Source organism: Oncorhynchus gorbuscha, linkage group LG18 (assembly GCF_021184085.1).
Source record: "Oncorhynchus gorbuscha isolate QuinsamMale2020 ecotype Even-year linkage group LG18, OgorEven_v1.0, whole genome shotgun sequence".
Lineage (NCBI taxonomy): Eukaryota > Metazoa > Chordata > Actinopteri > Salmoniformes > Salmonidae > Oncorhynchus > Oncorhynchus gorbuscha.
Window position 1 is genome coordinate 79,873,943 of NC_060190.1, and position 13,463 is coordinate 79,887,405.

General features: G+C 49.4%; 1 protein-coding gene across 1 annotated transcript in view; it reads right to left on the reverse strand.

The window, feature by feature from the left end:
• The window catches only part of LOC124003496 (inositol hexakisphosphate kinase 1-like), a 65,517-nt gene that overhangs the window by 21,123 nt on the left and 30,931 nt on the right, over window positions 1-13,463 (reverse strand). The window contains 2 exon segments of the mRNA XM_046311783.1: window positions 1,689-1,732; window positions 1,922-2,082. Coding sequence (XP_046167739.1) covers window positions 1,689-1,732; window positions 1,922-2,082 — 205 coding nt within the window.

Sequence of the window (13,463 nt, forward strand, 5' to 3'; positions counted from 1 at the left end):
AGATAAGATGAGGGGGGGAAGAGGTGTGTCTCTTTGTTAACAGAGTTTGCGCACGAGCTGTAGTTAAGGGAGTCTGAAGTTATAGTTAGGCATTTGACATTTTTCACTATTGGAGTAGTCACATATTTTTTTGTGGTTGTCGAGAATTCAGAGAAAAAAAAAAAAAATTTGAACACAAGGCCCAGCCCGCACTGCCAAAAAAATATGTGCACTTTATATCGATAGGCCAGCAGTGTACAACAATATCTAAAGTATCATAACCATTACAGATAACAAATTATAAATGCTGAAATGGCTAGTATATATTCAGTCAATAGAAAATAATTTCCATTTAAGATTAACTTATTAAAACCGTAATATGAACTGGTTATATTATATCGTAGAACACAATCTTCAAGAAGGCAGTAAACTCAACAGTGGTGCTTGCTTGTAGATAAGCCTATGCCTGTGCAATAGCACTTATATTTTATAACGCTCTTAATTCCCGAGCCCTTATCACAGTCAAGACAACTAATTTTTAGAGCAAAACAGAATATATATATATTTTTTTTAAACAACATGTAATATAACAATTTATTTTTATTTTTATTATATCTAATTAAAAAACGTTGCCAGTTGAAGTGCTGTGCATCTCGCATGTCTGAAACTAGTCAAAGAGAGATGATTTATAACGGGGCCTTATAGTTTGCCATTTTTTTTCTTCAGGGTTACAAACCAAAATGATTGATGAGGTAAAAATACAAGTTAATCCATACGGCTAGAATAGAATAAGAATAAGGAATAAGAATAAGTAGAATAAGGCTGTAAAGTAACAAGATGTGGAAAAAAGGGAAGGGGTCTGAATCCACTGCATGTACCCAAGTTATCGCTACTCAGTGTGTATTTATATCTTGTATTTTATTATATCTTGTATTTTATTATATCTTGTATTTTATTATATCTTGTATTTTATTATATCTTGTTATCTTGTGTTATCTCTTTCTTACTTCATTTTTCTTTGGGAAAGGGCCTGTTAGTAAGCCCTTCACTGTTAGTAAGCACCTGTTGTTTAAGAAGCATTTGATTTGATAATGAGTTATTGATTATTGCATAAACACACACACACACACACACACACACACACACACACACACACACACACACACACACACACACACACACACACACACACACACACACACACACGGCTTCTCACTCATTTCTCAGTACTGTAGCTCCGGTGTGCGGGGCCGGTCGTCTTTGTCTCTCTGGTAGAAACACACCATTCCCTACTATCCCCACTGCTCTACTCAGTGCTGTCATTCTCAGTGCTGTCACTCACTTCTCAGTGCTGTCACTCTCGTGTGGTAGCCTCTCCTCCTTGATCTCAGAGGTAGACACACACCATTCCCTATCCCCACTGCTCTACTCACTTCTCAGTGCTGTCACTCTCGTGTGGTAGCCTCTCCTCCTTGATCTCAGAGGTAGACACACACCATTCCCTATCCCCACTGCTCTACTCACTTCTCAGTGCTGTCACTCTCGTGTGGTAGCCTCTCCTCCTTGATCTCAGAGGTAGACACACACCATTCCCTATCCCCACTGCTCTACTCACTTCTCAGTGCTGTCACTCTCATGTGTGGTAGCCTCTCCTCCTTGATCTCAGGAGGTAGACACACACCATTCCCTATCCCCACTGCTCTACTCACTTCTCAGTGCTGTCACTCTCGTGTGGTAGCCTCTCCTCCTTGATCTCGGAGGTAGACACACACCATTCCCTATCCCCACTGCTCTACTCACTTCTCAGTGCTGTCACTCTCGTGTGGTAGCCTCTCCTCCTTGATCTCGGAGGTAGACACACACCATTCCCTATCCCCACTGCTCTACTCACTTCTCAGTGCTGTCACTCTTCTCAGTGCTGTGGTAGCCTCTCCTCTTTGATCTCGGAGGTGGAGCGGAGGAGGCTCCGTCGGGAGTGTTTCCTCCGGGGTTGGTCCCTCTCCGGTAGGTCCTCGTGGTCCAGGCCCTCGCTCTCCACGTACGGGTACGCCATCAGGTTGATGTAGCCGTCTATGTCCCCCTCGAAACATACCAACACCATCCCTGGAGGAGCAAACAGCAGGGATATGATCGGCACAACAATAACAGGATTTTGGCAAAGGGGATAGATCCGTTTCAGAAACGAACAGAGGACAAATGTCAGAAAAAGCAAGATTTCCTGATTAATCAGGAAGAAGCACATCCCTGAGAGAGGGAGAAAGAGGAACAGAGTCATTTCAAAAGGTGTTTCAGTGTTGTATGAGGAGGTTGGTACCAGACAAAGACAAAGCACAATTGTACCAGCCATTCTATGTCATTGGGTCTACCATGTACTGATTCAAATTCAAAGCAATTGGAGACCATAGATGACATCACATCACAGAGCAAGGTGACATCACAGAGCAAGGTGACATCACAGAGCAAGGTGACATCACAGAGCATCAGCACAGAGCAAGGTGACATCACAGAGCAAGGTGACAGCACAGAGCAGACAGCACAGAGCAGGTGACATCACAGAGCAAGGTGACATCACAGAGCAAGGTGACATCACAGAGCAGAGCAAGGGTGACATCACAGAGCAAGGTGACAGCACAGAGCAAGGTGACATCACAGAGCAGTGACATCACAGAGCACAGCAAGGTGACAGCACAGAGCAAGGTGACAGCACAGAGCAAGGTGACACCACAGAGCAAAGTGACACCACAGAGCAAGGTGACAGCACAGAGCAAAGTGACACCACAGAGCAAGGTGACAGCACAGAGCAAAGTGACACCACCGAGCAAGGTATTGTCAGACACCTTCCGCGAGAGGAAAAAACACTGCCAGGAAGAAGATAGATTTTTTATTTTCTCACGACAGCTTTGAGATACACTATATATACAAAAGTATGTGGACACTTTCAAATTAGTTGATTCGGGTATTTCAGCCCCACCCGTTGCTGACAGGTAAAACATGACATAATAAAATCAATGTATACTGGCAATACGTGCAGCATTAAAATTGGCAAGAAAATAACAGAATTATTTAACCAGGTGCGGGGCCTTCGTCAGGGTTGCAATCTGAGCCCTGCACTCTTCAATATTTACATTAACGAATTGGCCACTATTCTAGACGAATCCTCAGTCCCTGGTGTTAGTCTCCACAATTCAGAGGTTAAATGCCTACTCTTCACAGATGACCTATGCCTGCTGTCACCCACAGCACATGGCCAACAGGAGAGCCTGGACCTGCTAGAGCAGTACTGCCAGACCTGGGCCCTGGCAGTAAACCCCACAGCACATGGCCTACAGCAGAGCCTGGACCTGCTAGAGCAGTACTGCCAGACCTGGGCCCTGGCAGTAAACCCCCACAGCACCTGGCCTACAGCAGAGCCTAGACCTGCTAAAGACAGTACTGCCAGACCTGGAGCCTGGACCCTGGCAGTAAACCCCCATAGCACATGGCCTACAGCAGAGGCTGGACCTGCTAAAGCAGTACTGCCAGACCTGGGCCCTGGCAGAAACCCCAAAAATACTAAAATAATGATTTTCCAGAGAATATCCAGATCTCAGGGAATTAGACCAAAGTTCTCAATTGGTACGAAATATATATAGAGTACTGCACACACTACAATTACTGAGGTTTAAATATATAGAGTACAGCACACACTACAATTACTGAGGTTTAAAATAAGCTCAACTGGACACCTTAATGAGGCAGTGAATGAGCTGAGAGAGAACGCACACAGGGCATTCTATGCCATTAAAAATGAATTAAAATTGAAATACCTATTAAAATGTGGCTAAAACTAATGGAATGTGTCATTGAACCAATTTCACTTTATGGCAGCGAGGTGTGGGGTCCACTTGCAAAACAAGATTTCACCCAATGGGACAAACACCCCATTGAAACCCTGCATGCAGAGTTCTGTAAGATTCTCCTCCATGTCCAGAGGAACACTACAAACAATGAATGAAGGGCAGAATTAGGCCAATATCCACTAATAATAAAACATAAAAAACAGCAATTCAGTTTTGGAAACATGTAAAGCACAGTGACCCTGTCATATCTTTACCAAACCCTGCAATGCCAAGAGCTGAGCAAAGAAAAGAGTCCTCTCATCCAGCTGGTCCTCTCAGTTCACTAACCTGTTCTACTAACATACTGAAGCCTCAGTCCCCTCATCCAGCTGGTCCTGGGGCTGAGTTCACTAACCTGTTCTACTAACACACTGAAGCCTCAGTCCCCTCATCCAGCTGGTCCTGGGGCTGAGTTCACTAACAATGTTCTACTAACATACTGAAGCCTCAGTCCCCCAGCTCATCCAGCTGGTCCTGGGGCTGAGTTCACTAACCTGTTCTACTAACATACTGAAGCCTCAGTCCCCATCCATCCAGCTGGTCCTGAGTTCACTAACCTGTTCTACTAACACACTGAAGCCTCAGTCCCCTCATCCAGCTGGTCCTGGTCCTGAGTTCACTAACCTGTTCTACTAACACACTGAAGCCTCAGTCCCCTCATCCAGCTGGTCCTGGTCCTGAGTTCACTAACCTGTTCTACTAACATACTGAAGCCTCAGTCCCCTCATCCAGCTGGTCCTGGGGCTGAGTTCACTAACCTCCCCTCATCCAGTCCTAGTTCACTAACACACTGAAGCTGGTCCTCACTCAGTCCCTAACACACTGAATTCTCAGTCCCCTCATCCAGCTGGTCCTGGAGATGAGTTCACTAAACTGTTCTACTAACACACTGAAGCCTCAGTCCCCTAACCTCATCCAGCTGGTCCTGAGTTCACTAACCTGTTCTACTAACACACTGAACCTCAGTCCCAGTCCTGGGGCTGAGTTCACTCATCCAGCTGGCTGGTCCTGAGTTCACTAACCTGTTCTACTAACACACTGAAGCCTCAGTCCCCTCATCCAGCTGGTCCTGAGTTCACTAACCTGTTCTACTAACACACTGAACCCTCAGTCCCCTCATCCAGCTCGTCCTGAGTTCACTAACCTGTTCTACTAACACACTGAAGCCTCAGTCCCATCATCCAGCTGGTCCTGGGGCTGAGTTCACAAACCTGTTCTACTAACACACTGAAGCCTCAGTCCCCTCATCCAGCTGGTCCTGGGGCTGAGTTCACTAAACTGTTCTACTAACACACTGAAGCCTCAGGACCAGAACATCCAATCAATCAGAATACAACTAATTACAACACAGTCTAAACAAAACTACATCGCTTATTGGGAAACACAAGCACAAAGTAAGATGCAGTTCTATCTGGCAAACTATTTGACCATGGTTACTGATCAAAACCTTAGAAAAACATTGACAAAGTACAGGCTCAGTGAGCACAGGCTTGCCATTGAGAAGGGTAGACACAGGAAAACCTGGCTCCCTGTAGAGGAAAGGCTGTGCAACCACTGCACAACAGCAGAACCTGAGACAGAGCTGCATTTCCTGACTAAATGTAAAAAACGCAGAGAGACCTGTCAAAGACCTCTCTGGTGAGAGTAGGCTTCCCGTCCTGTTGGGGAGGACGCAGAGAGACCTCTCTGGTGAGAGTAGGCTTCCCGTCCTGTTGGGGAGGACGCAGAGAGACCTCTCTGGTGAGAGTAGGCTTCCCGTCCTGTTGGGGGAGGACGCAGAGAGACCTCTCTGGTGAGAGTTCCCGTCCTGTTGGGGGAGGCTTCCTTCCCGTCCTGTTGGGGAGGAGGACGACCTCTCTGGTGAGAGAGACCTCTCTGGTGTTGAGGAGGCTTCCCGTCCTGTTGGGGGAGGAGGACGCAGAGAGACCTCTCTGGTGAGGACGTAGAGCTTCCGTCCTATGAGAGAAGGGGGGGGAGGAGGAGGACGCAGAGAGACCTCTCTGGTGAGAGAAGGCTTCCCGTCCTGTTGGGGGAGACGAGAGAGACCTCTCTGGTGAGAGTAGGCTTCCCGTCCTGTTGGGGGAGGACGCAGAGAGACCTCTCTGGTGAGAGAGGCTTCCAGTCCTGTTGGGGGAGGACGGTGAGAGAGACCTCTCTGGTGAGAGGACGCAGAGCTTCTGGTGAGAGAAGGCTTCCAGTCCTGTTGGGGGAGGACGCAGAGAGACCTCTCTGGTGAGAGTAGGCTTCCCGTCCTGTCCTGTTTCCCGGGGGGAGGACGCAGAGAGACCTCTCTGGTGAGAGAAGGCATCCTGGTGAGAGAAGGCTCCTGTTGGGGAAGGACGCAGAGAGACCTCTCTGGTGAGAGTAGGCTTCCTGTCCTGTTGGGGGAGGACGCAGAGAGACCTCTCTGGTGAGACGTAGGCTTCCCGTCCTGTTGGGGGAGGACGCAGAGAGACCTCTCTGGTGAGAGTAGGCTTCCCGTCCTGTTGGGGGAGGACGCAGAGAGACCTCTGGTGAGAGAAGGCTTCTGGTGAGAGTAGGACTTCCTTCCGTCCTGTTGGGGGAGGACCTCTCTGGTGAGAGTAGGCTTCCCGTCCTGTTGGGGGAGGACGAGAGAGACCTCTCTGGTGAGAGTAGGCTTCCGTCCTGTTGGGGAGAGAGAGAGACCTCTCTGGTGAGAGTAGGCTTCCCGTCCTGTTGGGGGAGGACGCAGAGAGCTGTGGGTTGGCAGTGCGCTACATTGCTACCTGCTATAAAATGACAGACCAACAGACCAACCAGCCTGCACACTCTTGTATCCTCTCCTGCTGACTCAGTCTGCCCGCCTGTCTACCCATCCTCATCCTGCTGACTCAGTCTGCCCGCCTGTCTACCCATCCTCATCCTCTGTCTGACTCAGTCTGCCCGCCTGTCTACCCATCCTCATCCTGCTGACTCCGTCTGTCTACCCATCCTCTCCTGCTGACTCCGTCTGTCTACCCATCCTCATCCTGCTGACTCAGTCTGCCTGTCTACCCATCCTCATCCTGCTGACTGTGTCTACCCATCCTCATCCTGCTGACTCCTCTCCTGTCTGTCTGTCTACCCATCCTCATCCTGCTGACTCCGTCTGTCTCCCTCATCCTGCTGACTCCGTCTGTCTACCCATCCTCATCCTGCTGACTCCGTCTGTCTACCCATCCTCATCCTGCTCCTCTCCCCATCCTCATCCTGCTGACTCCGTCTGTCTACCCATCCTCTCCTGCTGACTCTCTGTCTACCCATCCTCATCCTGCTGACTCCCTGCTCAGTCTGCCCGCCTGTCTACCCATCCTCATCCTGCTGACTCCGTCTGCCCGCCTGTCTACCCATCCTCACTCCTCTGCCCGCCTGTCTATCCTCTCCTGCTGACTCCGTCTGTCTACCCATCCTCTCCTGCTGACTCAGTCCTGTCTACCCATCCTCATCCTGCTGACTCCGTCTGCTGACCCATCCTCATCCTGCTGACTCATCCTGTCTGTCTACCCATCCTCATCCTGCTGACTCCGTCTGTCTACCCATCCTCATCCTGCTGACTCCGTCTGTCTACCCATCCTCATCCTGCTGACTCCGTCTGTCTACCCATCCTCATCCTGCTGACTCCGTCTGTCTACCCATCCTCATCCTGCTGACTCAGTCTGCCCGCCTGTCTACCCATCCTCATCCTGCTGACTCCGTCTGTCTACCCATCCTCATCCTGCTGACTCAGTCTGTCTACCCATCCTCATCCTGCTGACTCCGTCTGTCTACCCATCCTCATCCTGCTGACTCCTCATCCTGTCTGCCCGCCTGTCTACCCATCCTCTCCTGCTGACTCAGTCTGCCCGCCTGTCTACCCATCCTCATCCTGCTGACTCCGTCTGCCCGCCTGTCTACCCATCCTCTCCTGCTGACTCCGTCTGCCCCCATCCTCATCCTGCCTGTCTACCCATCCTCATCCTGCTGACTCCGTCTGCCCGCCTGTCTACCCATCCTCCTGCTGACTCCTGTCTACCCATCCTCTCCTGCTGACTCCGTCTGACCCATCCTCAGTCTGTCTACCCATCCTCATCCTGCTGACTGTGTCTACCCATCCTCATCCTGCTGACTCCGTCTGTCTACCCATCCTCTCCTGCTGACTCCGTCTGCCCCATCCTCATCCAGCTGACTCCGCCTGTCTACCCATCCTCATCCTGCTGACTCAGTCTGTCTACCCATCCTCATCCTGCTGACTCCGTCTGTCTACCCATCCTCATCCTGCTGACTCCGTCTGTCTACCCATCCTCATCCTGCTGACTCCGTCTGTCTACCCATCCTCTCCTGCTGACTGACCCATCCTCTCCTGCTGACTGTCTACCCATCTTCATCCTGCTGACTCCCGCCTGTCCCATCCTCATCCTGCTGATCCTCATCCTCATCCTGCTGACTCCGTCTGCCCGCCTGTCTACCCATCCTCATCCTGCTGCTGACTCGGTCTGTCTACCCATCCTCATCCTGCTGACTGACCCATCCGTCTGTCTGTCTACCCATCCTCATCCTGCTGACTCCGTCTCTGTCTACCCATCCTCATCCTGCTGACTCAGTCTGCCCGCCTGTCTACCCATCCTCATCCTGCTGACTCCGTCTGCCCGCCTGTCTACCCATCCTCTCCTGCTGACTCCGTCTGTCTACCCATCCTCATCCTGCTGACTCCGTCTGCCCGCCTGTCTACCCATCCTCATCCTGCTGACTCCGTCTGCCCGCCTGTCTACCCATCCTCTCCTGCTGACTCCGTCTGCCCGCCTGTCTACCCATCCTCTCCTGCTGACTCCGTCTGCCCGTCTGTCTACCCATCCATCAGTCTACCCATCTGTCCGTCCGTCCCGATAGACAGACAGACGGGTAAAAAGACAGATGGACAGGCAAACGGATGGGTAGACAGATGGATGGGTAGACGGATGGACGTACAGATGGACATACAGGCGGATGGATGGAAGCAGCTAAGGCTTTTAGAGCTCTCTGATCACTCGGTGAGGTAATCAGTAGCCAGGCCACAACACCGCTAATGAATGGAGAAAGGGCTGATGTCAGACCAGTGGTGTGTGTGTGTGTGTGTAGCCTGTAGCTGGAGCTACCCATCCATCCATCCATCTACCCATCCATCCACCTACCCATCCATCCACCTACCCATCCATCCATCCACCTACCCATCCATCCATCTACCCATCCATCCATCTACCCATCCATCCATCTACCCATCCATCCATCTACCCATCCATCCACCTACCTACCCATCCATCCATCCACCTACCCATGCATCCACCTACCCATCCATCCATCCATCCACCTACCCATCCATCCATCTACCCATCCATCCATCTACTCATCCATCCATCTACTCATCCATCCATCCACCTACCCATCCACCTACCCACCCACCTACCCACCCACCCATCCACCCACCCACCCACCCACCCATCCATCCATCCACCCACCTACCTACCCACCCACCCACCGACCTACCTACCTACCTACCTACCTACCTACCTACCTACCTACCTACCTACCCATCCACCTACCCATCCATCCACCTACCTACCGACCCATCCATCCACCTACCCACCCACCCACCTACCTACCCACCCACCCACCCACCCACCCACCCACCCACCCACCCACCCACCCACCCACCCACCCATCCATCCACCTACCCATCCATCCATCTACCCATTCACCCACCCACCCACCCATCCATCCATCCACCTACCCATCCATCCATCCATCCATCCATCAACCTACCCATCCATCATCACTAGAACAGACCTCTCCATTCAAGTCAATGAAGCGGGAAAGAAAGAAATCCCACTACGCCCTCTGATGACCCATCAAACAGGCAAAGCGCCAATATAGGACAAAGATTGAATCGTACTACACCAGCTCCGAAGCTCGCCGGATGTGGCAGGGCGTGCAAACTATTATAGACTACAAAGCGAAGCTCAGCCACGAGCTACCCAATGACACGAACCAACCAGACAAGCTAAACTACTTCTATAAACACGTTGAGGCAAGTAACCCTGAAACATGCATGAGAGCACCAGCTGTTCCGGAAGACTGTGTGATCACGCTCTCTATTGCACTCCACACTGCCCTTTCACACCTGGACATAAGAAACACCTATGTGAGAATGCTATTCATTGACTACAGTTCAGCCTTCAACACCATAGTGACCTCAAAGCTCATCACTAAGCTAAGGACCCTGGGTCTAAACACCTCCCTCTGCAACTGGATCCTGGACTTCCTGACGGTTCCCCTCCTGGTGGTAAAGGTGGGGAACAACACATCCGCCACGCTGATCCTCATCTCATCCTCACCTCCTCAGTACATCACTGGGGCCAAGCTTCCTGCCAACCAGGAACTCTATTCGCTGTTAGAGGAGGGCAATAACAATTGTCAAAGACTCCAGCCACCCTAGTGTCGTGGCTGAATCAGAATGAGTTAGGTAACATAGATAAAATAAGATGTTTTATCTTATTCTTGGACTATACTGTTGGCAGTTACAGTTATCCCTTCTCAGCTAGTGCTCAGTCTCTTGGGGCACAGAGAGGGGAGAGGTCAGGCTTGTCTTCATATGTCAATGTATCTGTTAAACCATGTGATGCTATGAAGAATATCAGAAGGGGAGGAGGACAGAATGGAGGCTTGTCTTCTTATGGGAATGTGTCTAACTATTGTATGTCCCCTCTGAAGTTGCCCTTATCTTGATCTAGTATATGACCTACGAGGCTCACTGTCTCCGTGAGCTTGTCCAGGAGAGATTGTATTTGAGATGAGAGTATCTAGAATTGACAATTGATATATGCCATCGAATGAGGTAATGTTTTGGTCCAATTTGTAAGTCGCTCTGGATAAGAGCGTCTGCTAAATGACTTAAATGTAATGTAAATGTCCTAAATGGTACCAATATATGCCATCTTAGCAGACGCTTTTATCCAAAGCGACTTACAGTCATGTGTGCATACATTCTACGTATGGGTGATCCCGGGAATCGAACCCACTACCCTGGCGTTACAAGCGCCATGCTCTACCAACTGAGCTACAGTCCCCCCCCAGGTACCAAGAACAAGATTAGAATCTCGCCTAGAGACCAAACTGAACAATGATTTATAGCTAATGCTGTGTGGCTATGGGATGCTCCTTTCTCAATTAAATGTCTTCCTTTGTAATGTTCCTAAGATCTGCTATTTGTCATGTGAGTTGAGAGGGGTGTGTCTGGGCTATAAATGTTACTAAGTATTGTTTTGTAAGGACTCTCAGAGAATTCATTTATAGACACTGAATTGATCTGAGAGTCAAACATGCTGAAGCTCATATATAATTAAAGATGGACTTTATAATATAACTCTGACTTGTGTGTGGTTTGCTCTCTCAATGTTTAGTAAGACAGGAAATTACCACGACACTCGTCATAGACTGTTCTCTCTGCTACCACGGCAAGCGGTACCGGAGCGCCAAGTCTAGGTCCAATAGGCTTCTTAAACACTGAATTGATTTAGTCAATATCTTATCTATGTTTTTTACATTTTTTTTTACTTCACACTTATTTTGATATTTTTCTTAAGTTCTGGAAGCATTGTTGGTTAATTAAGGGCTTGTACATAAGCATTTCCCTGTCAGGTTTACAACGGTTGTATTTTACTGTGACAAATAAAAATAGATTTGATTTGAGTAATGGAGAAGAAACTGGAAGCTATAAAAACAAAGATAGTCACACACTCCATATGTATAGTAGCCTAGTGGTTAGAGTGTAGAGGAGGCAGGTAGCCTAGTGGTTAGAGTGTAGAGGAGGCAGGTAGCCTAGTGGTTAGAGTGTAGAGGTGGCAGGGTAGCCTAGTGGTTAGAGTGTAGAGGAGGCAGGTAGCCTAGTGGTTAGAGTGTAGAGGAGGCAGGTAGCCTAGTGGTTAGAGTGTAGAGGAGGCAGGTAGCCTAGTGGTTAGAGTGTAGAGGAGGCAGGTAGCCTAGTGGTTAGAGTGTAGAGGAGGCAGGTAGCCTAGTGGTTAGAGTGTAGAGGAGGCAGGTAGCCTAGTGGTTAGAGTGTAGAGGAGGCAGGTAGCCTAGTGGTTAGAGTGTAGAGGAGGCAGGTAGCCTAGTGGTTAGAGTGTAGAGGTGGCAGGTAGCCTAGTTTAGATTTAGAGGAGGCAGGTTAGTGGTTAGAGTGTAGAGGTGGCAAATAGCCTGTGGTTAGAGTTAGAGGAGGCAGGTCCAGTGGTTAGAGTGTAGAGGAGGCAGGTAGCCTAAATGGTTAGAGGGAGGTGGCAGGTAGCCTAGTGGTTAGAGTTATCCTAGGTAGCCTAGTGGGTAGAGTTAAAGAGGTGGGGTAGCCAACAGTGGTTAGATGTGTAGAGTTGGCAAGGTAGCCTGGTGGTTAGAGTGTAGAGTTGGCAGGGTAGCCTAGTGGTTAGAGTGTTTTAGAGGAGTTTAGGTAACATAGTGGTTAGCAGTAGATCACCAGTGGTTAGAGTTAGGGGAGGCAGGTAGCCTAGTGGTTAGAGTGTAGGGGAGGCAGGTAGCCTAGTGGTTAGAGTGTAGAGTTGGCAGGTAGCCTACTGGTTAGAGTGTAGAGTTGGCAGGTAGCCTACTGGTTAGAGTGTAGAGGAGGCAGGTAACCTAGTGGTTAGAGGGGAGAGGCAGGTAGCCTAGTGGTTAGAGGGGAGAGGCAGGTAGCCTAGTGGTTAGAGTGTAGAGGAGGCAGGTAGCCTAGTGGTTAGAGTGTAGGGGGCAGGTAGCCTAGTGGTTAGAGTGTAAAGGTGGTAGGTAGCCTAGTGGTTAGAGGGAAGAGGCAGGTAGCCAAGTGGTTAGAGTGTAGCGGCGGAAGGTAGTCTAGTGGTTAGAGTGTAGGGCGGGAGGTCCCACAGTTGTGTCTAGTTGGCTGGATGTCCTTTGGGTGGTGGACCATTCTTGATACACACAGGAAACTGTTAAGTGTGAAAAAGCCAGCAGCGTTGCAGTTCTTTACACAAACCGGTGTTCCTGGCACCTACTACTATATCCCGTTCAAAGGCACTTAAATCTTTGGTCTTCTAAATGGCAGATGTATACAATCCACGTCTCAATTGTCTCAAGGCTTAAAAATCCTTCTTTAACCCGTCTCCTCCCCTTCTTCGACAGGGATTGAAGTGGATTTAACAGGTGACATCAATAAGGGATCATAGCTTTCACCTCGTGGTCAGTCTATGTCCTGGAAAGAGCAGGTGTTCCTAATGTTTTGTGCAGTCAGTGTAGTTTCGTGTGTGAACATGATGTAATCTGTCAGGGGAAACAAAGAGAACAGTCCATTGGCTAATTAAAGTGTAGGAGATGTAACAGGCCTCCTCCAACAGGAACCCAGGTCTTTTTATGAACTGTCCAACTCCACATGATTGATTACACCAAACGATGCTGTCCCAAACACAGGTGGCTGGCTGGCAGGGTGCTGCTCTCGTTTGGTGTTTTAACCACTTCCTGTCTCCTCCTCAAAATCTATGATAAATAGCAGAGCAGAGGACACTGTAGCCTGTAGCCTGGTTTCATATCTGTTTGTACTATCTTGCAAACTCCTAGTCATTGGATCTGACAACAAGACCGATCTGGCAC